General features: G+C 44.2%; 1 protein-coding gene across 21 annotated transcripts in view; it reads right to left on the minus strand.

The window, feature by feature from the left end:
• Positions 1-26,177, minus strand: part of MICAL3 (microtubule associated monooxygenase, calponin and LIM domain containing 3) — a 181,789-nt gene that overhangs the window by 107,068 nt on the left and 48,544 nt on the right. For 20 of the 21 annotated variants that reach the window (XM_077935209.1, XM_077935204.1, XM_077935201.1 and 17 more), the window contains exons 2-5: positions 7,261-7,649; positions 4,635-4,842; positions 3,631-3,747; positions 3,271-3,372 (exon numbers count right to left, since the gene is read on the minus strand). In XM_077935209.1, coding sequence (XP_077791335.1) covers positions 3,271-3,372; positions 3,631-3,747; positions 4,635-4,842; positions 7,261-7,524 — 691 coding nt within the window. In that variant the 5' untranslated portion in view covers positions 7,525-7,649. Of the gene's footprint in view, positions 1-3,270; positions 3,373-3,630; positions 3,748-4,634; positions 4,843-7,260; positions 7,650-19,684; positions 19,704-26,177 lie in introns of those variants that run through there. The other variant, XM_077935199.1, reaches the window with a different exon arrangement.

Raw genomic sequence — 26,177 nt, forward strand, 5'->3', positions numbered from 1 at the left:
AATGCTAAAGTAGGGAATCAAGAGATAAAAGGAACAACTGGCAAGTTTGGCCTTGGAGTTCAAAACGAAGCAGGGCAAAGGCTAATAGAGTTCTGTCAAGAGAACAAGCTGGTCATCACAAACACGCTTTTCCAACAACACAAGAGACGACTCTACACATGGACATCACCAGATGGGCAGCATCGAAATCAGATTGATTATATTCTCTGCAGCCAAAGATGGAGAAGCTCTATACAGTCAGCAAAAACAAGACCTGGAGCTGACTGTGGCTCAGATCATCAGCTTCTTATAGCAAAATTCAAGCTTAAACTGAAGAAAGTAGGAAAAACCACTGGGCCGGTAAGATACAATCTAAGTCAAATCCCTTATGAATACACAGTGGAAGTGAGGAACAGGTTTAAGGATTTAGATTTGGTGGACAGAGTGCCTGAAGAACTATGGATGGAGGCTCGTAACATTATACAAGAGGCAGCAACTAAAACCATCCCAATGAAAAGGAAATGCAAGAAAGCAAAGTGGCTGTCCAACGAGGCCTTACAAATAGCGGGGGAGAGAAGGCAAGCAAAATGCGAGGGAGATAGTGAAAGATACAGGAAATTGAATGCAGATTTCCAAAAAATAGCAAGGAGAGACAAGAAGGCCTTCTTAAACGAGCAATGCAAAGAAATAGAGGAAAACAATAGAATGGGAAGAACCAGAGATCTGTTCAAGAAAATTGGAGATATGAAAGGAACATTTTGTACAAAGATTTCCATAATAAAAGACAAAAGTGGAAAGGACCTAACAGAAGCAGAAGACATCAAGAAGAGCTGGCAAGAATACACAGAGGAACTATACCAGAAAGAAATTGATGTCTCGTATACCCCAGGTAGTGTGGTTGCTGACCTTGAGCCAGACATCCTGGAAAGTGAAGTCAAATGGGCCTTAGAAAGCATCGCTAATAACAAGGCCAGTGGAAGTGATGATATTCCAGCTGAATTATTTAAAATTTTAAAAGATGATGCTGTTAAGGTGCTACACTCAATATGCCAGCAAATTTGGAAAACTCAGCAGTGGCCAGAAGATTGGAGAAGATCAGTCTACATCCCAATCCCAAAGAAGGGAAGTGCCAAAGAATGCTCCAACTACCGCACAATTGCACTTATTTCACACGCTAGCAAGGTTATGCTTAAAATTCTACAAGGCAGGCTTAAGCAGTATGTGGACCGAGAACTCCCAGAAGTGCAAGCTGGATTTAGAAGAGGCAGAGGAACCAGAGACCAAATTGCAAACATGCGCTGGATTATGGAGAAAGCTAGAGAGTTCCAGAAAGACATCTACTTCTGCTTCATTGACTATGCAAAAGCCTTTGACTGTGTCGACCACAGCAAACTATGGCAAGTTCTTAAAGAAATGGGAGTGCCTGATCACCTCATCTGTCTCCTGAGAAATCTCTATGTGGGACAAGAAGCTACAGTTAGAACTGGATATGGAACAACTGATTGGTTCAAAATTGGGAAAGGAGTACGACAAGGCTGTATATTGTCCCCCTGCTTATTTAACTTATATGCAGAATTCATCATGCGAAAGGCTGGGCTGGATGAATCCCAAGCCGGAATTAAGATCGCCGGAAAAAATATCAACAACCTCAGATATGCAGATGACACAACCTTGATGGCAGAAAGTGAGGATGAATTAAAGAACCTTTTAATGAGGGTGAAAGAGGAGAGCGCAAAATATGGTCTGAAGCTCAACATCAAAAAAACGAAGATCATGGCCACTGGTCCCATCACCTCCTGGCAAATAGAAGGGGAAGAAATGGAGGCAGTGAGAGATTTTATTTTCTTGGGCTCCATGATCACTGCAGATGGTGACAGCAGCCACAAAATTAAAAGACGCCTGCTCCTTGGGAGAAAGGCGATGGCAAATCTAGACAACATCTTAAAAAGTAGAGACATCACCTTACCAACAAAGGTCCGTATAGTTAAAGCCATGGTTTTCCCAGTAGTGATGTATGGAAGTGAGAGCTGGACCATAAAGAAGGCTGATCGCCGAAGAATTGATGCTTTTGAATTATGGTGCTGGAGGAGACTCTTGAGAGTCCCATGGACTGCAAGAAGATCAAACGCATCCATTCTTAAGGAAATCAGACCTGAGTGCTCACTGGAAGGACAGATCGTGAAGTTGAGGCTCCAATACTTTGGCCACCTCATGAGAAGAGAAGTCTCCCTGGAAAAGACCCTGATGTTGGGAAAGATGGAGGGCACAAGGAGAAGGGGACGACAGAGGATGAGATGGTTGGATAGTGTTCTCGAAGCTACAAACATGAGCCTGACCAAACTGCGGGAGGCGGTGGAAGACAGGAGTGCCTGGCGTGCTCTGGTCCATGGGGTCACGAAGAGTCGGACACGACTAAACGACTAAACAACAACAACAACATGATACACCTTGTTGCATGACCAGTGTGATTAAGCCATAACTTCATTGAAGTAGCCAAGCTGTGCTTCTGCTGCAACAGGCGAAAATCACAGAGGCACCTTACAGATTAACAAATTTACGGTGGCAGGAGCATTGGTTGGCAGGAGCTTCCTTAGGTCAAATCCCCCCCCCCCCCAAAAAAAAATATTGTCCAGGGGAGTGAAAGTGTATTTTTCAGCAGTTCGACTGGTTAGCAGTTGCTGAGTATGAAAATGCTCCACCAGAGCATGAACAAGGCAAGCCAGATGATCCAGGTCTAGCAACGTACCACACATGAACAAACAACACTGCCTTTTACTGAATCAAACCAGTAGTCCATGTAGCCAGTGCCATCTACCCAGACTGAAAACAGCTCTCAAGAGATGTCAAGAGAAGAAATATTTTCCAGTCCTGCTACCTAAACACAATCTGGCATCTTCTGCATAGGGCCGGCCCTCTCATTAGGCGGGGTGAGGCAGCCACCGAAGGGAGATGATTTTGGGTGACATGAAAGGGCAGCAAATTGTTCATCACTTAATGTGTCATTATTGTAGTATATTTAGAAGGGCTTGTGGGATTTCCTGCCTCAGGTGGCCAAGCAACTTGACTACTCTTGGGTATTATGCACCTTGTCTTAGCGAGGGGCAGCATTAGCTGCTCTGCCTCAGGCAGCAAAAGGTTTTGGACCAGCTCTGCTTCAGCATAAAAAGTGCATGTTCCATCACTCTACCATGGTCCCCCTGGAAGACTTGCAAGACAGTGGTTGGGGGTACATAGCTGAGCAGAAACTAGAGGCGCTGACTCCACGCTGCTATAAACACTAGTAGCAGCTACCTTCCAATGTGTTCCTCCTTCCATCTCCTCCAATGATCACATCAAACTCGTATTCCGACACAGGATGCGTTTTCGGGTGAACTTGTGCACGCCAACCTATCCCTATGAATAAATTCTGCATGTTAATAACATCTTAGAACAACGACACCAGATAACATTTCACTGAGCCCTAGCAAAACTGGTGTGGAAAGTTAATTGCGCCTTAACTTGCCTCCCCTGGGGGTTTCCCCATTACATGCATTACTGAAGCAGCCCGTGACACTATGACAATGCAAGAACCAGCTCTTGCTGGCCAGCAGAACAATACAGGCCTTCATCTTTACTCTTCCAGATCCTGCCGCTCATCCCAACTCTACTTACTCTCATTCTCCTGGTCCTCAGGAGGGTAGAGAAGCCCCTGGAATTCCACATTGACATGGATCTCAACACCCAGGATTAAGGAGACCTTCAAGAGTATCAGCTGGAGCTGACGAATACCTGCAAGACAGAGGGACAGACAATGAAAACGACAAGAAGTGCTTAAAACCTTGCTGATTGGCCTGACACTAATGTTACCATCAATCCCTTCAAAAGAGCTTTGTAACCTAAAAATATAATCCAATAGTCAATGAAGTGACTGAAAGCAACCCTTGATGCTTCCAGATGACTATCAGCAGCAGAACTCTAAAGATTAAAGCGTCTGGATTGCAATCAAATGAGACTGTACAAAAGAAAGTGGATAGGAAATCAGAGGTGAAGAACTATTATTTTGCTATGGTGAACTTCTTTCCTGAATGTACTCGATCTAGTATGATCTGCTATTTTACTAGGGAGACTCATTAAAACATTTCTTCTCTCATGTGGCAATAGAACCTCTCCCCAAACAGGGAGAAATTGAAAAAAAACAACTCACCTTGTGGCAATTTATACAGCCATGCAAGAAACTACCCACAGGCTGCTGCTCTTAATGAACTTACATGTGTTATCTGTGTACAGCTACGTACATTAGTTGCTGCTATATCAATACATTAAAAAATTCAAGGACAGAAATCCTATGCAGATTTTCTTGGAGGTATGCCTGAATTAATTCAGTGGAATTTCTGAGAATACAAGTGCATGAAAGGATCTAAAGGGCTATAGAAGGAGAACTCACTATCTGGCAGGAGACATGTTGCTCCCATACCCACCAACCTCAACTCTAGCCCCCTTCCTTCCTCCACCCCAAGCCTAAATATGAGGAAGCTAATAAATATTATTGTGGTGGGCAAGTAATTTTTTATGTCAAAATTATCTGGATCGCAGCCATCTCAGACACACACACCACCCTCCTCAGCCCCATCTAAGGATATATATAATTTGTGATAACAAAGAATGGCACCACTTACTGATATGGTCGATGGCTCCTGCACAGAATTTGCCATAGAATTTTTTGGCGCCAAGGCCCCGCAAGTCATGTATGGTAAATGGCCACAGATGCAGAACATTGTTGCGGGAGAAGGCATCACGCTTTTCTATCACCACCACCTTTGCTCCTAGAAAGGATAGGTCAATGGCTGTTCGAAGGCCGCAGGGTCCAGCCCCAATGATGAGACACTGCAAGAGAGGAAACAGTTTTACATGTTGTTGTATAAAGACGATTTCAAAATTGAAACAAGTCTGGATGGGGGGCGGGGGGAGGGAGGTTTATATGGTCTTAGTTCACTGAAATGCAACAAAAACCAGGAAGACATTGAAAGATACTCAAGTGCACTTTCTACAGTTCTGGCTATAGGACGATCACCACAATTTCAGTGGAAATACACAGGAGTGACACAAAGCCAGCCTTCCTCATCAGGAATCACTTCAGATTTGTGTCAGGCGACGTCAAGTTTTCAGTCTCTTCCTAATATGAAATGGTTCCGCAGAACCAAATCAGGTTAACTGCATGGCGGTATGCCTTAGAAAATACACACCAACCAGCTTACAGTTTTCCAAAGCAGCTTTTGTCTACACAGGATTCAGCAAAAGCAGTGCTTGGATTCCCTACGCATAATAGTTCCTCCACTTCAGCATTTGACTCCACTATCATAATATTTGGACAGGGGCATGACTCAGGGGTGGAGCATGCACTCTGCGTGCAGAAGGCCACAAATTCAATCCCTGCCACCTCTAATCAAAACTAACTCATGTTCTGAGTAAGACCTCTACCAAAGTTCTGCTCAAATCTCAGAACAAGTTCACTTACTAATTCCCCTCCATTCCCAAATCAGATTTATTAAAACACCATTAAATGTACACCCCACTTTTCCTCTAGGTGCTCAAGCTGGTGTGTACACAGTCCCTTCACTTTATCCTCATAACAACCCCTGCGAAGTAGGGGAAGCACACTTTGTGAGCTTAATGGCTGAGTGGGGATTCAAAACTGGGTTTCCCAGTTGCAGCCAAACACCAAGCCAGGCATCCCCAACCTGCGGCCCTCCAGATGTTTTGGCCTACAACTCCCATGATCCCTAGCTAACAGGACCAGTGGTCAGGGATGATGGGAATTGTAGTCCAAAACATCTGGAAGGCTGAAGGTTGGGGGTGCCTACACTAAGCTGCTGCTATAGTTCCTGACACCATCAAGAAGCCACAGTAACTTCCATGAACAGCCACTCTGGAATCCATGCCCACATTCTGAGCTGTGTTTGGTGCCCCTGCAGAGATTCTATGCCAACTTCATTCCCTACTGTGCTATTTTCTATTTACAGCAGATTTTTCATAAAGGGTAGTATTAAGAAATGTGATCTGTGCATGCAATCTGAAATGGTACAACTGCCTCAAAGGTCTACCTCCTCTTTCACCTGCAAATGCAGACTAAGTGGGTTGCCCACTGTAAGTCCCTCTGTCCTCACCTAGCTCACAGTGTTGCAAAAATGATATGAAACAAAACAAACAAATCAGCAAAACCAGAACACCCACATGTTCATCCCCAAGACCTTTGGAGGAACAGCAGAATACAAACGAATATTCACACAAGTAACAACTGAGTGCTGGTGACTGTTGGAATCCTGTCACTGGCATAGCAAATGGGGAAATCACTCAGAAGCTGCAATGGGAATTCTTGCCTACTCCAATAATTATATTAGGAAGCGATATCACTAAGCCACCAAACAGCCAGGACAGAAAAGATAAGGTCAAAACCAGGGTAGCAAAGATGAAGCACAGGCAGTGTTAACAAGAGATGGAGGCTGCAAAGCACACTGTGAACAGTGTTGATCTTTGGGAACATGCCGTTTCTGCAGATGAAACAGCCCAACTAAACACAGCTGCCAGCAGCTTCCCAGTCTTACATCATACTGCTAAATACAAGTTTTAAGTAGATTATTTATTGGTGGTATCTGTTTGTTTTGAAAAACCACCAAGGGTTAGCAGGCGATTAGCTGACAAAATCAGGACTTTTAGAACAAGGTGATCAACAATTTTAAGAAACTAACTGGAAATTTAAATAGATTGTAACTGAAGTTTATACTTTTCATAAATAAAATCTGGTCATTTGAACTTGAAGAGTTTTTCATGAGGATCAGAATCAGTTTTTTATATCAGGCAGGTGCCTTCACTATACTCTCTGCAGCACCTGCTAAAGGCATTCTTATTTAGAAAAGCCTACCCAGGTGTTTTAAAAGTCTGCATGAGTTCTAATTTGCTTTAGTCTATTGTACTGCAGTTTTAATTTTCTGCAGGTTTTAATTGATGGTTGTAATTTTTTAGTGATAATGTTTTAGGAAGAGATTCCTAAGACTTCCACACAAAGCAACAAGTAATCTTGCTTAAACATTTAGTATAACCGTACCAGCTGCAGCACTCTGTGTAGCCCAGCTGCACATTGCCCTGAGATTATTGTTCATCTTAGCAGGGATAAACAGCAAGAGCCACATGGAAAATACTAGCCAACATCACAGGCTCATCTATACGTAACTACATACAGCTAAAGGCCATTTTCATATATACTGTACAGGTAAACCTAATGCAACCCTGCCTGTCAATACCCACCTTCGTGTTGGCGCATACTTTCCCCTTCTTGTAGTCCTTGTGGCAGCCTCTCTTATCCAACTTGGCCCAAAGGGCTTTGGCTTTCCAGTAATTAAGCTTGGACTTGAGCTTGTGGTAGAAAGTACGATAGTCTTTGGGCTTCAGCTCTAGAAAATCACAGAGCTCCTGGAAGGCTTTGAGAGTCCCTTTGCAGGTCGAGGCCTGGACAAATCGGTCAAAGAGGACATGGGCCTGGTTTATCTTCTCATTACTCCTTTCCTCCATGCTTCCAGCTGAGCCGCTGGCCCTCCGTGGCGCATTGGCAGCTGCCCCCTTCCAGTCTGCCTGCCTTCTTGTCAGCTATTTCACTCATCAACAGTCGCTTGTTTTAATCCACATACATCATTAACCTAGAAAAGCAAAAGACAGGTCAGTGAATCCACACAAACATATGTCAATGGCATGTAAAAAGTGGTGCAGCTTATGCCAGTTCACATAGATCTGCTTAACTCTGTCCGATGCAGAGAGCTTCATAGAGCTGAACAACCACTGAGGCCCCATTCCTGATGGTTAGAAATTCTGCTTAACCTGCTGCCCCGTCCTGGGTTTCATGAAGCATTGTCCACCCAACTTTTCAAGCCTATCTTCAAAACCATAAAGGGTTCGCTATAATCCTCTGCACTCACAGTCAAACAGCATTCCCCCACCCTCTCAATTACTCTGAAAGGGTGGAAAGGTTTAACACTTTCTATGTAAACAAGGGTGAAAAGCAAAAGGGGTCTTGGGGGGTCAAGTGCCCAAGCTCCACTGTCCCTTGTTGCCATTTCTGTTGCCTTCTGGAAGGAGACTGAATCAGAAAGCCTTTTGTATCCATGGAGGCTCCTCAGTATCAGGAAGTTTTTAATCTGTGAGGTTTTATTATGTTTTTATATGTGCTGGAAGCCACCCAGAGTGGCTGGGGAAATCCAGTCAGGTGGGCAGGGTATAAACATTATTATTATTATTATTATTATTATTATTATTATTATTATTAGTTATACAGCCCCAAAACAGAAACCTAATTTCCATACAATGGGAGGGTATAGTTAACTTTGGCTTCCTGGCTTGTTTCTCCACTCATGTGAAGAGAGAAACAAAGCAGGGGCAAATGAACCAAGTACAGAAGAAAGCTTGCTCATATTCTGTTTTAATAAGCCAAGATTTTATCATGCAAATTCAGCTTAGGAGTGAAAAATTGAACAGTTTTCCTACAAGGATCTATAAGTGAGCTCATAGTTAATTTCCCTATCAAGGGAACATCTGGTTAAGAATCATCGGACTCTATAAAGCAAATGCTGGAGACAGAGCCCATGGGGTCGGCTTTGTCCTGTCCAGGGCCCCAAATGGCTCTGATGTGGGCAAGTTTGCCATTGAGGTCTACCCTGCAAAATGGCTCTGAAATAAATGTGCAATAATAGTTACACGATAAAAAGGTAAAGGTAAAGGACCCCTGACAGTTAAGTCCAGTTGCAGACGACTCTGGGGTTGCGGCGCAAGTCATTAAAGCAATCCCATTCCCACTCCAAACTCCAAGCCCACAAAAACATTCAAAACATGTAGTATTCTTTAAGCACCTCCCCTCCCCCAGCAAAAAAGGGATCGTTTATGCTAAGAAAGCTGATAAACAATTAATTTGATTTGTTTCCAAGTGTTTAAGACCCAGTTAATTCCCAGTGTATCACAAGACATGATACATCCCTATGCCCTTTCAGTTTTCTATGGAACAGAGAAGACTAGTAGGCCTTAAAGCAGAGATTAAAAATAAATAAATCTCATAATTGTAATGTGAAACCAACAAGCACAATGCCCCAGGAACGTAGCAGTGCTCAGATTTAATAAGACGGGAATGTTGGCACACCGCTGATTTAACACTCATTCAACACAAGCTACAGCACCTGGAGAAGGACAAAGAATACACATAAGAAGAGAACTACTGAAGAGAGAACTCTTCAGGTATGTTGCCAAAACTAATACGCCATGGCCTAGTGACCCAACTACAAAGGCGGCTATTCACAATGGGCAGGGGTATGAATACACCATGTACATCATAACCCAAGAGAATTATTTGTATTTATATTTTTAAAATGTAAGAACTGCACAGTTAAACTATGGAATTTCCTCTCACAACAAGCAGTGATGTCCACCAACTTGGAACAGCTTAAGAAGAAGATTAGACAAATTCACAGAGATAAAGGTCAGTGGCTACTAGCCATGATTGGCTATGTTCTACCTCCACAGTCAAGAGGCAGGAATGCTTCTGAATACCAGGCGCTAAAAACTGCAAGAGAGGAAAGAGCTCTTGCATTTGGGTCCTCCTAGAGGGCTTCCCACAGGCATCTGATTGGCCACTGCGGGAAGAGGATGCTGGGCTAGATGGACCACTGGCCTGAGCTGGCAGGCTCTTCTTATGTTCCTAAGTCCTGAAGGCTGCAAAGATACAACTGAAAGTGAATGTAAGTCTCAGAAATCAGAAACTATGAGTAGAACTTGCAATAATCAGGGAAGAGAATGTTTTAATGCCCTTCACAGATAGTAGCAAGATTACTTACAGGCCACCCTTCACCACGTGGTCCCAAGCTAGGTTACATACTGCTGAGTACAATAGCCATGTAATACATTTCATCCCTAAAAGCCTGTGCAAGAAAAGTAAATCTTCGCCCAACCTTGAACAGTGACAATGCCAGCGGCACCTGGGCATTCTACCATCTGAAAGCCACCACAGAAAAGATCTTCTCCTGAACTTGGCATTGTGGCAGAACTGGCAGCAGGGCCTCCCCTGTCAACACTCAGGCAAATCTATGTGCGAGGCAGTAGTCCTTGAGATATTTGGGGCCCAAATCCTTTAGAGTTTTCAATGTCAATATATGCACCTTGAACTGGGCTTGGGAGCACACCGGCAACCAGTGTTGGTCTGTAAGATGTGGTGTAATATGTGCCCAGCCAGTAGTGCCAGCCAGCACCCTGACCACTGCATTCTGCTCCAATTGTCAAACCACATGGAACTGGTTGCCTACCCTTAGGCTTTGCAGAGAGGATTGTATCCGATATAAAGGGTCACAATCTTCTTACCAGGAGGAGTTTCATGCACAATGTGCCCAAATGAGAGTGGAGGTTTCCTCCCCAGGTGTGATGGTTTAGACTTAAAAGACTTATTTAAATAAGTAAAACGCTGAAATCTGGATGTCACACTTATCATATTACAACACCATAAATGGGACCAGCATTCCATAGCAACTGTTTTCATCGGCCTCCATATCCATGTACCTCCATTAGCAGGCCTTGTCTTTGCTACCATTGGCTAAGATTCCTATCCACACCAGAGCAACACATCTAATCTCTAGATAAAAAGGAAGATAGGTAGAAAGTATGCTTCTATCAGGATGCAGAATCTGTAAGTGGTGCAGCTCCAACAAGCTAATATGATTTTTAAAAATAAAATGCATTTTTGCTGGAATGGAGATATCGCTTTAACTCAAATTCAACTTCATATTCTTGTTTTATCACCCCCCCTGGCAGGGAGTAAGCAAAGGCAAATCTTCACAAATTATGCTTCTTGCCATTCCAATGTGTCAGTTCTCTCTGGAGTGTTTTGCTTGTTGCGCATTTGCCAACACTACGTCAAGTGACATTATTTAGGAGTTGAAGCAATAAGCAGGCATCTCCCCCTGGGGCTTACTTACACGATAAGGGCACATTCACACAGGATGACAGGCGCCATAAAATCTCTACCCAAGGCGTAGGGGGAACAGACAGGCTGACTCAGAAGGAAGCCCTATTTGTGTGAAATACCACCATTCCATGCTGCAATTTACACAGTGGTGGATCAAAACAGGGTCACCATCATCACAGAAACTTGTTGCCCTATGGACACTATCTGCATACAGCAGACATGATGACCTCCCAGTGTTTTGGACTACAACTCCCATCAGCCCCAGCCAGCACAGCTGGAGGGCACTACCTTGAGGAAGGCTGGCACAGAGAAACTATCAACACATATAGCACTTCCATGGACCTAAGCACAAGACCAGAGGCTGCCCTGTGCATGCTCCATGGTTACTGTATGGTGGCTGCTATCATGTATTAAGAGAATTAAGAGTAGTCTGAATGACCACAGTAAATCTAGTCTCAAAACAGATGCAAATAAAGGTTGTGAAGGGCAATTAACTCAAGTGGTGGTATTCAACACTGGTCCTGCTCAAAGCAGACCTATTGAAATTAATGGGCATAACTTAGGTTCATTAATTTCAGTGGGTCTACTCTGAGCAGGACTAGTGTTGAACACCTCCCACATTTTTTAATGGGTGGCTTCTTTATTCATTATGGTCTGAAGTACCACTTTTGGCAGATGTTAATGCATTTTTGAGAAAAATGACCTGTCTCTTTTGTATATTATTCTGTATACAACGATGGTAAAAGTGACACAATGTGAGCAGGGAGCTGGGCATGTTTAGCCTGGAGAAGAGGAGGTTAAGGAGTAATATGATAGCCATGTTCAAATATATAAAAGGATGTCATATAGAGGGGGGAGAAAGGTTGTTTTCTGCTGCTCCAGAGAAGCGGACACGGAGCAATGGATCCAAACTACAAGAAAGAAGATTCCACCTAAACATTAGGAAGAACTTCCTGACAGTAAGAGCTGTTCGACAGTGGAATTTGCTGCCAAGGAGTGTGGTGGAGTCTCCTTCTTTGGAGGTCTTTAAGCAGAGGCTTGACAACCATATGTCAGGAGTGCTCTGATGGTGTTTCCTGCTTGGCAGGGGGTTGGACTCGATGGCCCTTGTGGTCTATTCCAACTCTATGATTCTATGAGCAACATTAGCACCGTCACAAATGTGAGAGTCATTTTTCCCGCTCATGCTGCTGATCAGGGCTAAAGGCAACATTACTCTTTCAGGAGAAATAACTGAAGAACGTAAGTAGTGAGTGACCAGTCATTCTTCCCTGATCAACCACTCTAGAATAAAGACAGCGCCCTCTGAAGACATCCTACCTGCACACAGAGCCTTGTGTCCTCCCAGAGAGACTCTCTGTACATATCCCCAAATCACTTCAGTGTATCAAGTTACACTTGCGCCCCCTCAGTTGCTGACAAAATGCTTTTTATAGCAACAGAGAGCATAAAGCAAAGAACACACTACGGTTTAGTGCCAGCAGAGGTCCACGGAGCAAGGCTGAAGCTAAACTTAGCTCATCGAATGTCCTCCTCTTGTTTTTCCACTTTGCCAGACACAGGAATGCCGCAAGAGAATCTTATGTAGTGTCTGGGGAACTAGGGGAAGGGAGTTTAAAACAAAGAAAATCCAAGAGCCATGTCATCTCCAGGAATCGAGTGCACGGCCTTTTGACCCCACCGTTTACAACCGTTTACAATGAACTTGTGGGTCTGCAGATTTATCCGCTCACCCAAGGATAACAATTCAGGCATTTGTTGAAGTGGGATCAAGTCTACAAAAGCTCCTGCCATAAATAAATCTGCTAGCCTGTGAGGTGCCACAAGAAACCCTTGCTTGTATTGTAGAGCTTTCAGTCTTTGTGTGATGCAATCGTTTACATGCGATGCCTCAATCTTAGGATGCCTCTTAACAGCAGGGGTGCAACATTAAAAAGCAGGTTGGTGCAATCCTCTTCCTGACACAGGGGAAAGGGGGCAGAGGCGCAGCCGCATTAACAGCATTCAAAACATCCTTCTGCCTGGAGCTTCAGTGATTTCCATCCAGTAATTCCTGCCAGGAATATTTGGACCCCTAAAGCTCTTGAAATCTGGAGGCAGCAAGCCAGAGAAACACAAGGGAAGGCAGAGGTGCCTGCCAGGTTTCCAAGGTATTGGTTTCCCTGCCTGTGCCTTTCAGCCAGCAGGACCTTGCATGTTTTTGTCTTGAGGCAGTCAATGCTGACTCAGTCCAAGGGGATGCGGGTGGCGCTGTGGGTTAAACCACAGAGCCTAGGACTTGCCAATCAGAAGGTCGGCAGTTCGAATCCCCGTGATGGGGTGAGCTCCCGTTGCTCGGTCCCTGCTCCTGCCAACCTAGCAGTTCAAAAGCATGTCAAAGTGCAAGTAGATAAATAGGTACTGCTCCGGCGGGAAGGTAAACGGTGTTTCCGTGCACTGCTCTGGTTTGCCAGAAGCGGCTTAATCATGCTGGCCACATGACCCGGAAGCTGTACGCCGCCTCCCTTGGCCAATAAAGCGAGATGAGCACCGCAACCCCAGAGTTGGTCACGACTGGACCTAATGGTCAGGGGTCCCTTTACCTTTACACTCAAGCAAATACATAGATTTAAATACCCAGGATTACTTATTAATGAAAAGCTTTCATGGCAAAGGCATAGCTGGGGGGAGGCCTCAGTGGGCACCACACCGCAGGGGGGCGGCACTTACCATGTGGCCTGCATTGCAGGGACACTGCAGCATGGGGCTTGCGTCTGCCCACTGCCTCCCCCTCAGCCGCCCTACAGCCGAGGGGGAAGTGGTGGGCAGACTTCTTGGAGGCTCTGTGCAGCACGCCCTGCCTCGGCTTGCCCCACCCCCAGGCGCAGGGCATGCACACCGAGCAGCTAGCTACGCCACTGTTTCATGGAAACCCCATCTGGATGCAATCAAGCTATTATCTGCCCGCTCTACTGGACAGCTATACAGGTTCTTCCACTTGAAGGGGAGGCAGTTAATCAATTCAGCCATCAAATCTACATGTAAAAGATCATTGCACAAATGCTTTATGGGGCTGAGATATGGGGAAGTGGTATCAAATCAGAACTAGGCGTCCAACAAAACAAACTCATGAGAAAGATATTGGGGCTTCCACTGGGGACTCCAGCAAAAACAAAATGGGAGGCAGCAGTTAAGAGTTCCCGGTCTCTGCAGCTGTGGAAGGCACTGTGGTTCTCTAGCAGTTTGACTTGACCGCCAGAGGAGCACCCCGTTCTCTCTCAAGACAGATGCCAACAACTGTAACAAAACTGCAGAGGGCTGCTTCCTCCCCAACTCCAACTCAAGAATAGAGGGTCTCTTCGCCCATTATGTCCACAGATGCAGACCTAACATGCTTACACACCTAAGCACGTGAAGCATGAATGCAAACATGTGAAGTACACACACAGAGATCACGCAGGCATGCTTCTTAGGGAGGTTGGTTGTGGTTCCCTGTTTAGAGTAGACTTCATAGCAGGCTTAGATTGCTGCTGCGTAAGATGTGAAAACCCCACTAAAAGGCAACAGGATCAACACTCAGGTCTTAGTAGTGTGGGCTGGACTGTTTCTATCCCAGGGCATAGCAGCAGCCTAACAGGCCCATAGTATTCCAGTGAGGTAATTTAACAGAAGCTGGCAGGGATCAAAAGGATGGCCCCCATCCATTCGCTCCATAGCAAGGCAAAAACATCCACACCGTCAACCTTCTACAGATCTAACCCACATCATTCATCTTGCTTTGGATAGCTGCTGAAATGTCATTTTACATCCAGTGGTGTGTGTTAGTAGGCGCCAAGCTACACAAATTTTCCAGTTGGTGTCTACTTGCACAGGGCAAGGCCCCAGGGTTACCAAGAAGAGAAGGGCTATATTTTTCCACATCCAATGCCATCTCTATGACAGCTTTGTGAATTACACAAAGCAAATACGGTAGATGCACCACCTATAATTACCAGGGTAGAAAAAGGAACACACAGTTTAAAAGATACACACACATAGTCATGGGTGGCAAAATGGAGCAGCCTGGCAGAGAAAGCTTATTTGCATGCACACACTCAGTTCATGAACAGTTACAGATAGGTAGCCGTGTTGGTCTGCCATAGTCAAAACAAAAAAATTCCTTCCAGTAGCACCTTAAAGACCAACTAAGTTAGTTCTTGGTATGAGCTTTCGTGTGCATGCACACTTCTTCAGAGTCAATATGTCTTAAGAATCTTAAGGGTGAGAAATCTCTCTAGAGTCCTGTTTTTGCAAAGATCCTGGCTCTCAACTTCAGGACAACAATTTAATCTAAAAATCATGGAGAACTGATGGTACCAGTGTTCTGTACCTGATCTTGGGGGACACTTCCCAACAGGGAACACCCACAGGAGAAAAGCAATGTCTGAGCATGCCCAACTGTTTAGCTGAAAATGTGACCTACAGCAAAAATAATAATAATTTAAAAAATTCAGCTAAAGTGGTTGTTAACGACTTGGTAATTGCTCTCTATGGACTTAGAATTCCTCAAAAGGACCCCCACCTCCTAATTTAAGAGGAGACAAGAGCTGGCCTAAATTCAGTGTCCTAAACTGAAAGGTTTGTGTTATTCTATGCCTGTATCCCTCATCTTAATTTCATGTTGGTAACAAGAAGGGGAAAGGGGGGAAAGAAGAGAAATTGGAGAAATCGGGGAGAGAAGGGGTGCCCCACTTACTTTTGGCTCTCACTGCCCCATTTTTACTTCAGCCCCACTGGCATGCAACCCTCCTGCAGATTATGGGAATATGGCCCTTGACAAGAGAGAAAGGTTCACCACTCCATTCTAAGCCAAGATCCCATGTGGTTTTCAGCATGTATGACTTGGCCAGCCAGCATCATTGGGAAAAAAAGCAGGGAATCTGAGGAATGAAGTGAAAAGTAAGCGTCTTTCCTCAGCAACTCATTACCTCCACAGATGCAACCAAGATGCCAATTTGGCAGCTTTCCCGAGCTCTTGGATGGCACAAAGCTATGTGAAGTTCCTGTAGTTTATGTCCAGTTAAAAACAGGCTGACAACACAGGTGTGGCCGGCTTATCCTTGTTCCATTTATGCAGAAGGAACATCAAAACCTGGGCTGTGTGTCAAGTTCTGGGGAGAGCAGGTGAACTTGACCAACCCTCCTGTGTATTATGTGCTTTAGGGCTCACTTTCACCGGCGGCTCGAGTGAGTCACGTATTAAGTAGTCATAACCACAGCGTGCTCAAAGAGTGCACTGATCCATCCAAAAAGAATGGAAAAAGCTGCCTGAGGGTTAGGACATCTCTTGCTGCTGGACGTTGCCTTATAAGAACAGATGGGAATCAGTTAGGAAACCAAAAATAAATACAGAAAAAAAGTCAGCACCCAACAGTATACCAAATGCCAGGTTTGGCCCTGAGTCTGAAACTCTTAACAGTGGAGTAGGCAAAGAACTAAGCTGTAAACTAGGAACGTTTTAATTGAATCTCATCTGTCATCTGGGTGCCTTATGCCAAATATGGGAAATGTATAATCTCGTCCACCCCAGGCACCACGGCAAATGGTCAGAGACTATGGAAGTTGCAGCCCAACAATGCCTGGGACCACCATGTTGTCCACCACTTGATCTACATGCAGGGATTTTATTTTATTTTTTCAAATAGAGAAGTATTCAGATTCTACAAGAAGTATAAGTAGCCATGCTGGCCTATCAGAAAAAATCCAAAATGCAAGCCCTCACCTGAAGTCTGCAATGGTACAGCCCAGATAGAGGTTTGCCATCTCAGCAAAAATAATATATATCACCATATGGCAAACACAATTCAAGAAACGATTTTCCATTTTGCTGCCTTTTGAGCAAACATACCCTCTGCTGCTAATGGAGAGGGGAGGGAAATGTCTCAAGCATAATGGCATTACAGAATTATGTAATTAGAATTACAAACTTGGGGGAAGGGGAGCTTCTTCCTGAGTTCCATGGCGAAGAAGCTTATCAGGGGGTGCCTATAAGGAACTTATAGACTTGTATTTAAGCACTAGCCTGGTGACCACAGGAACCAAGAGCTGCAGGCAGATGGAACATCACACACACGAGTGAGCAGGCTGGTGATTGAGGGATGGAACACGCAGTTCCTCCTCTGAGGCCAATATAGAAACCAAGCAAGCTGCTATTCCCTCCTCTGCCAGCCCTCAGCAGGCTAGTAATTATTTTGGAAGGCTAGTAAATGCGGGGGCTCATTTACCCGGCTGTTGTGGCCACCTGTTGTTGGCACTCGTCTGTCTCAAGAGACAATGAAAGATGTGCCTTTGAGAGTCAAGTCAAACCAGTGGAGAGTTGCAGTGCCTGCTGTGTCTATAGAAATCGATACATGAGAGAAATGCTCTATTACAGGTGGGGCAGAAGAAATTAAAAAACCTGAAGAATCAACACCAGAGAACGAGAAAATGCTCAGAGGTATGTCTGGCAGACTAGTCCTATAAGACTTAGCAATAATCTGCTTCTGCGCAGCTTTGGCTTAGACACCATAGATACACTAGACTGGAGTCAAAAGTCCGTATGTATGTCAATCACAATCTTAAAATCATAGCTCTCAACCACGACAGAGTAAAAGCTAAGTACTGTTCCAATTACTCCCTAGCACGACCCTGTCTCTCTCACATTCTCATCTTGGCAGAGACCACTAACTATAATATGATGTGGTCCAGACAAGGCTGAAGTCATCTTCACCTGGATCAAAGGTGCTGTCTGAACACGGCGGATGATATTGTTCTACATATTTCGAACTTTGTACATTTCCCCGCTGTATTTTGGGACAGGGCAGAGCAGCAACAGATGTAAACACAGTGAAATGTATGCCATTTAAATGCGTTTTTCTGATATACAGTACTGCAGGCAAGTGCTCATTCAACAAATCCCCATCCTGTAAATGGACTGTTTCATTTCCTTTCAATCTCAGAGAGATCAGATTATTGGCAAAAAATAAAAAAATCCCAGACATAAGACATGGGGACCAAACCCAGGATCTTCTGAATGCAAAACATGAATGAGCTTTACCACTGTGTTATGGCTCTTCCCCAAGAACCACCTCTCTGAATTCCCAAAGCAGAAATAACTGTTGAATTCAGTTCCACTGCAAATCAGCATTACAGTCAACTCACATATCCAGCTTCCAAAAGCCACTTTTCTTATCTTTGCCCATAAACCCGGTTATCACACAGCTTACCCACTGCAGAAATGCAGAGCAACGTCAGCCAAACAATGGAGCTTTTAAAAATAAATAGCGTGACGACACCCAAGCTAGACAGGAATCTTGTTCTAATGGGGATGAAAATTAGGAAACAAGGGTCTGGTGTTCTTGTCTGAGAACTTTTCTACTACATCTACAAGAAGCCTAACTTTTCTGCTGTCACCTTGGACTGATTCTGACATTTTCTTATATTGCCTATGTATTACAGCCTTTGCTCTTGCAAGCAATTCTGTCGCTTCTTTATGCCCACTCCTCAAAGATACATAATTCTATCGTAACTCCTGGGTGCTACTGTAAAAAATTATATATATGTCAAGAGTTGAAAGGAAGGCACCAAATTTAATTAATGTGATTCCATCCAGTAGGGGGCGGCAGCACATACATACACAAATCTGCAAGTTGTTGATTTTGCCAGCATAACAGCAACATCAGAGTATGAAGGATGGAGACAGCCCAGCTGCATCCAGCACACTGTGAACTAGACAACTGTGCTCATAAATAACAGGTCAGAAATTAGGGCACATCTTTTAATTTGGGCAGAAAGGTTCTAAGGACAGGATGACACGGCTGGTTCTTGCGTTGTCAAGGGATCTAGAACTGCATGATTGAAATGGGGTGGCTACATTCACTGAAGATGGCATAGAGAGAACATTTCAGAGTGCTCAGAGCACATATTTAATCCTAACAACAAAAACAGACAACTGGTCTGTTTTAATCCAATACTGCAACTGGTGGGGGCTGAGGTCAACAGATACCAATTTGCCTGAAGCCAGCTGATTAGTCTAATTATGGAGAGGCAAGATCTATGGAAAACAAGTACAGCACATCTGCCAAAATGTGCATATCCAGCTGCGCATGCAACAAGGATCACACCCTTGCATTCTGCGCTGATCTGGAAAACTACCATTTCTTCATTCCTTATTTTTTAATAAAGAACTTCTTATGGATTAGAATTCATACTGCAACCTACATTAAGTGATCTTGAAAAATGGATCCTGAAGGCACTGTGGTTTTTTGTTTGTTCATTTCCATACTCTGTGAAGAAATAACACCCTTTCACTCCAGTTTTGAATTCCTAAATACAAGCTACACCAGACCAGTTCTCCAAACTTCAGCCGATCCCAGTTTCCATTACTCTTCGAAAACTAACATGCCATACCACATAATTTAAACTAGAAGCAAAGCAATTAGAAACAAATTAGCTAGACTTCCCACACTGTCCCATTAGAAGCTTCACACCCTAACCAACCACACCTTACCATATCTCCTTAGTGATGGGAGAAACCACCAGCTCCAGAAAACAAAGCCTGCTCCTGTTAGGTGGATTCCCCATTCAGGAGATTATAAAACTTTTGTTAGCACAGCTAAGCTAAACAAATTGCTTTCCCATGAAGGATGGCAGGGACTGAGCAATTTCTGTTTCCTGGGCAAAGAGTCTCAAGCAAGCAGCTCTCTACAGGACCAATGACCTGGATTCTGCAGCACTAACAGCTGATTAGGACCGGAGCTTCTGCCTTCAGGGGTGAGCTTCCATCTTCCAAGCGAACAGCGTTTGTGCACTGTTCAAGCACTTAAAAATAGCAACTGGGCAGCACGCTCCCCTCTCTGGTTGGACACCTGACTCCCACTTGAGGCTGGAACTAGCATTTAGTAAAGCAATTTGCCTGAAGACACCAAGTATGTGGAAATGACTCAAGCCAAAGAGGATACCAAGTTCAGTACATGGATCAAGTCCTCCTAAGAAATCTGTTTTATCAAAAGGCAGTGATATTGGTGACATGTGGATGTGATTGGCGGTGTCCTCCAAGGCAATGTAGCCTCTCAAGGAATGCCTCACCCACCACTTCCAGAGGCACCAGCAGTCATGTGCTCAAGATTCTGCCACACTCCACAGCAGCCTTTCTCAACCCAAATGTTGGAATACATCTCCCATCACCCTAGCTAGCAGCCCCAGTGGTCAGGTATGATGGGAGTTGTAGCCCAATGACATCTGGGGACTCAAGGCTGAAAAAGGTTGCTCCAGAGGTTGTGAAAGGAATTGGTGGAAGTGATCTGAGTGTTGTGGACTAAGAGTTTTAAAGCAACTTCTGCTTCCTAGTAAGAATCCAATGTAAAATATGATAGAGCTTTGCAACTTCCCTCTGGTCGCTGCCCAGTTCAGTTTCCAGATGACCAGTGACCCTTGTCCCTCTTCAGGCCTATGCAGAGGATGTGGGGCGCAGCTGGGTACACTTGCCTTGAGCTTTGGAGGGCTAAAATGGCAGGGGGAGGGCACCATGGGCCTGTCAGACTTATACTGTCACGCCATGAACCTTCTCTTTAGTGGAGCTTCAAAATGCCCTTTTAAGATCCATGTGCTTTCAGAATACAAAACCTAGCTCTATACCAAGGGAAATACCAGTTAATTTGGCTTAAACTAGGGGTAGGCAACTGTGGTCCTGCAGGTGTAGCTGAACTACAACTTCCATGGCCTCTGACATTAGACATGCTGGCTGGGGCTGATGGGAGTTGGGAGCCCAACCATACCTTGAGAGTGGATACCTGGAGGGCATCTGGTTCCCCTGCCTTAAAACGAACGTACTCTGTTCAAGTTGCAATATTTAGCACCTTTACGTGAAATTGACAATGGAGAGAAACTGCATGAGTTGATGGAAGGAGATAAGAAGTCCGTTTAGAACAGAGCAAGGATAACTGAGGAACCCTAGGGAGACAAAGCAGAATTCTTGGGCAAATAACCCTTATCCCAAAGCCTCCCCTTTATACACATTCCCAGCACATTTTAAACATTTCTTGATAACCACGAGAGTTAGGAATTGCTTTCCCTTTTTAAAAAATAAATGGTGAGGGGGAAATGAAAGCAAACTGCTGTACTGGATTCTGTTCTGAGCAAAGCAGGTTTCGCATAAGGAAGGCTGCGCCAAACCATTTTCAAAGCCAAAGTAAATAAGCTTCCACAGCTGCATTATGCCAAAAGTACCAGTCGTTCTTGCAGACGAGCCGATGATCCATGAATTGACATGGACAAAACACAAACCCCTCCACCTCTCAAAATGCCTCACGGCAGCTAGAACAAAGTATGTAGCACAGAGAGGCAGCTTCCAGCTTACACCATGTACCTCCCTATCTTTAGTTCCTTCTTGAAAGTCAAAAAAGAAAAAGCGAATGCAATTCATTAACACCCACCGCTAGCCTGTCTCCAGGTTGGGCCACAGCTCAGCAACGCGTCAGTTGGAGCAGCAAAAGGCCGGCATGAACTGGCAGCATGCCACGCCAACGTGCTTTGGTAGTTAGTGCAAATAGGAAAATCTGAGGGCTGGTCTTAAGTCCTCTGGATTAAATATTGGGAAGTCAAACACATCCTAAAAGAGGCACATTACATCAGAGGTAAGCGAAGTTCAGCACAAGGAACCAGGACTAGTGCTCCAACATGACAGCGCCTGGAGAAGCGGAAGAATATCTGGTCCACATCGACAACATAGGCAAAGCCAGCGCAAGGGATTGAACGTAGCAGATATACACGTTTCCAGGGCCACAAATTCAAAAGATGTGATTAAGAGCAGTTTAAGAAGAAAAGTGGATGTAAAACCACAAGATTTTATTTGCTGGCAGTGCAATCATTTTGTAGGGGATTACTCTGTTGTCTAATCAGCACCGCATTTGGTTCAAGATGCCTGAACTGCAGTGTGCCGGCTAGTTCTTTAAGCTTAGGGTGACATCTGTTAGAGACTAGTTCATGTCACATTTTTCAAGTGACTAACCTGCCTGCTAAGACTAAGAAGTAAAAGCAACCGGCTACAGTGAACTCTAAAAAGATTTGAGTCGGCAGGTTTGTGAAAAAGCATTTCAAGACTATTAACAAGTTTATATGCTACACCTCTTGGGTATCAAGGAAAAGCAGGTACCAGTAAACAAACAAACTTAGAGCACTGTCATTCCTTTATAAAATGTAAACATGCTGTAAAGTTGAAATATGTACTACTAACCGTTTGTGTGTAAAAATACATGGAAGAAGACAGAGAAGACAAAGGAGACTTTCGTTCTTTTCCGCTCTTTGGAACTCCCTTCTATACAGAGATCTTTTGTGGCTGTCTACACTGCAAACAACCCTACTCAAGCCGAGGAAAACCCACAGCACTGTAAGCGAGTTACTGTTTTGCGTACAAGAGATTCCAGGTTCAATCCTGGCAATTCCAACTAAAGGATCTCAGGTACATGGGAAAAAACTCTTCCTGAGACCATGACAAGCTGTTGCCAATTAGAGCAGAACAAATTAAGTCGGATAGGCCAGTAGTCTGTTTTGGTATAATGTGGGTTCAAATGCTCACAAATCAGGAAATTCTGCTTTTCAGCTGAGTAGCTTGGGCAGTGGCAGCAAAACACAAAGGCAACCTCCATGAGAGGTCCAGAGCATAGCAACACAAGTGTGGGCCTTCTTTGTGGCAACTTCCTGCTTGTCAAGTGCTCTCCACAAGGAAACTCGCCTGGCACCTTTGTTACATATTTTTAGGTGCCAGGCAAAGACAGTATGCCCTTCTAAACTGGGGTGTGTATGTGTGTGTTGTGTGTGTATGTGTGTGTTGTTTGCTACTATGTTATGTATTTTTGTGTTTTTGTACTATAAGCATTTCTGTGATCCTTGGATGAAGAGAACTGTAGAAATGTAATAAAGTAAATAAAGTAAAATATATAAATAATACTAGCAGGAACCACTGAAGCAGTCCAGTGCCTAGAATGTATGTCCAGACAGCATGAGGCCTTCCCCATTTTATGGCAAGTTTCATGTTTTTCTACATGCCTCCCTTCCATAGCTGTCAAGTGTCCCTTATTTGAAGGGACAACTCCTTATTCCAGCACCATGTCCCACTGCTGTCCCTTATTGATGGATGTCCCTTAAATGTCCCTTAAATGATGTCCCTTAAATTTCAAAGGAAGCAGCTCCTCTCCTTCCCTCCCTGCCAGCCAGGGAGGAGGGAGGCTCCAACTGTGTTGCTTGGCTGTGTTGCTCACCCAATAAGAAGTCTAAGAATGACTGGGGGGGTGGAGCTTGCATGCCTTGTGTGTGGCTAGTTAATGCAAGCTGAGGGGGTTTTCGAATTCTGGATGCCATTTTGTTGCACGTGCTGCTGCAAACTTTGCAGTGCAAAGCCAGGCCAGGCCCGGAGCCATCTATGCAAGGCTGCATAGGCCTTGTGGTGCATGTGATTCAGATTCTATTCAGTTGAACCTCTGGTTACAAAGTTGGTTGGACAGTGTTCTCGAAGCTACCCAGCATGAGTTTGACCAGACTGCAGGAGGACAGGAAGACTGGAGTGCCTGGAACAGGTGAGGCTGCAGGTCCCTTATTTTGGCTGCTGGTCCCTTATTTTCAAGGCTGCTGGTCCCTTATTTTCAAATCTGTAAGTTGACAGCTATGCTCCCTTCCAAGGTGCAATACACACACACACACACACACACACACAGACACACAAAATATGGAACACAAGAAGCTCCTTTTTCTCTCAAGAAGTCATGGAATCAGTATTGTAGATTTGAAAGGGACCCAAAGGATCGTCTAGTCCAAGCCCCTGTGATGCAGAAATCACAGAGCATCCTTAACAGATGTCCATCCAACCTCTGTTTGAAAACCACCAATGAACAAGAGTCCACACCGCCTTCCGAGGTGGTCTGCTCCACTGTCAAAAAGCTCTTGCCATTGAAAATTTCTTCCTAACGTTTTCCTAATCTTCCCCATCATCTGCTACCTGATCTTTTTAACTCAAGGGTGGGATACCTTGAGGCCCTCGTTGGGAGTCCAACAACAGGTTCCCAAGCCCTGTTTTACCTAGTCATGCCAGGAATGCAAAACACACCCTATCACCAAGCACCGGCTATCACTCAGAATGAGAAATTAAGCATGGAATGAGTCTGTGTAAGAGATGTGACTTCCTGCACTCAAGTAACCTTCCAGACCATTAGACTGAAGGAGTTGTTACTAGCCACAACAGCAAAAGAATCAGCAGCCATAACAGGGAGTCCACCCATAATTTAGAAAGCAGTTCCTGGTAGAAGAACCAGAGCAAACAGTAATTCAGCAATCAAGCAAAAACAAAACAAAACACTTCAGTGCTTTAAATAGTTCAAAACCAGATTGTGCTGTAGTGTAATTCCCTACTTGTTAGTGTGAAACATACCCAAGGGCAAAGGTTTGTTATGCTGTGTGCAGTATAACACAGAAGGGAAATGTTTCATCTGTACACCGAGTTCCCTGCATGCTGTACAGCTGATGACTGATTATGTAGAGGCCTGAAGAAAAAGGAAGGAGGGATTCAAGAAAACAGGCAATTCTTCTCTCCCAAATGTATACCAGGCTGCAAGTCGTTCATGGAGCCACTGCCTAGTGTCAGTTCTTTGGCAATGCCACATTAAGTGTGGGGCATGCAAATGATGAATTCCATCATGTTATTTCTTACCACCTTGGCTAATCCGTGCAAAGTGGTGGAGCACAAAGGGACAGTGACACCTTAGCTGCTCTTGGGGTCTTGGTTAATTTGCGACGGCAGGGGCCGGAGGGGGGGGGGATTGGCAAAAGGGAAGCACCAAGTTTCAGATCCAAAGTCAAAGAGGCAAGTCTTGTTTTATTTATTTGCAGAAGCACTCCAATTTATTTCTGTACGTAATAGATTGTGAGTGCTTTAAAAATAGGAACATTACAAGACCAATAAAGGCTGGGTATATTTTGTTCCATTGTTTCCAGCACTTGCTCCCATCATCTTTACAAGTGATCTTCACAAGTAATCAAATGGGGAGGATGTGCCATTCCTTTTTTAAAAAAGATAAGTAAAAGCCATCTATGTAATGTGCCTTTTAATAACAATAGAAACAGAGTTGATTATACAACAGAAACGGAATTAAAACATATAGATGTTACTGATCTTATAGCAACAAATATTAAAAGATCACCTGAAAACAAGCTGGTGTCAAGCATATTGCTCTGCTTTCCTTTGGACCACATCAGTGAGGCCGAAAGGGGGGTCATTGTCTGAGCAGTCCAGGACCCCAACACACACTCCCCGGGCTTGTGCCCCACTTTAGTGCTGCTAACGCAGCAGTTTGACTTCACCCTTGGAGGTGCACTCCATTGCCTCTCGAGTCAGATGGATGCCAACAATAGCAAACTTGAAAACATTAGCCATAACCAGAACTGACAACTCTTTAGCACCATTTGAAGTTCAACTCTGTTTTTCAGACTGAGCAAGTGCCCTCTCGGGAATCAGGTCTGCTGTATTGATCACTTGCAATGAAATGAACAAACAGTAAAATCTCTGAGAATGGACCATGCACTGTCCATTTAAGCACAATTTAGGCTCTAGACTCTACCTTTTCCCCTTTCCTACCAGGGAGCTGTAAAGAACTCTATTAATAAACTAGTTATGCTACACATACCTACAAGGAGACAAACTTTAGTAATTAAAAGTTTTCAACACACACCTCCACATTTCGAATGAGAAGAGAATTTCTAAAAACACACTGAGATGGACTTGTCAGGGAATGCCTGTTGGGAATTAATATACAAAATACTGATTTGGGGAATTCTGGACAGTAAAGGAACACAAAAAGTAATTGTGCAGAAGTTTGTATTAAGCTCTTTATTCAAGTTATGTGTATGCCAATGAAATTATTTCACTGAGAAAAGGAACTGCCTGTACTAAAATGAAAATCCAAGAAAGAACACTTTAAAAAAATCTAAGCAGAAGCAGCAGAAACAGACTAATGCAGCTTCCCTTCTGGAAATTATAAACATCTATGGTGCTTTTAGGTTGATAAGAAGTAAGCAGCTGTAAACAACTCCCTTTCTCCACCTCCTTACAATGTTCTTCCATTGAACTGATCTGTTGCAAAGACTTTCTAAAGTTACTGCAGTTACTGCAAAATTGTAAACCCCTTAACTGCTACACCAATAAATACCAGGCCATATAGCAACCTGCTGTGCAAAGAAAATTGAT

This window comes from Podarcis muralis, chromosome 10, assembly GCF_964188315.1.
Source record: "Podarcis muralis chromosome 10, rPodMur119.hap1.1, whole genome shotgun sequence".
Lineage (NCBI taxonomy): Eukaryota > Metazoa > Chordata > Lepidosauria > Squamata > Lacertidae > Podarcis > Podarcis muralis.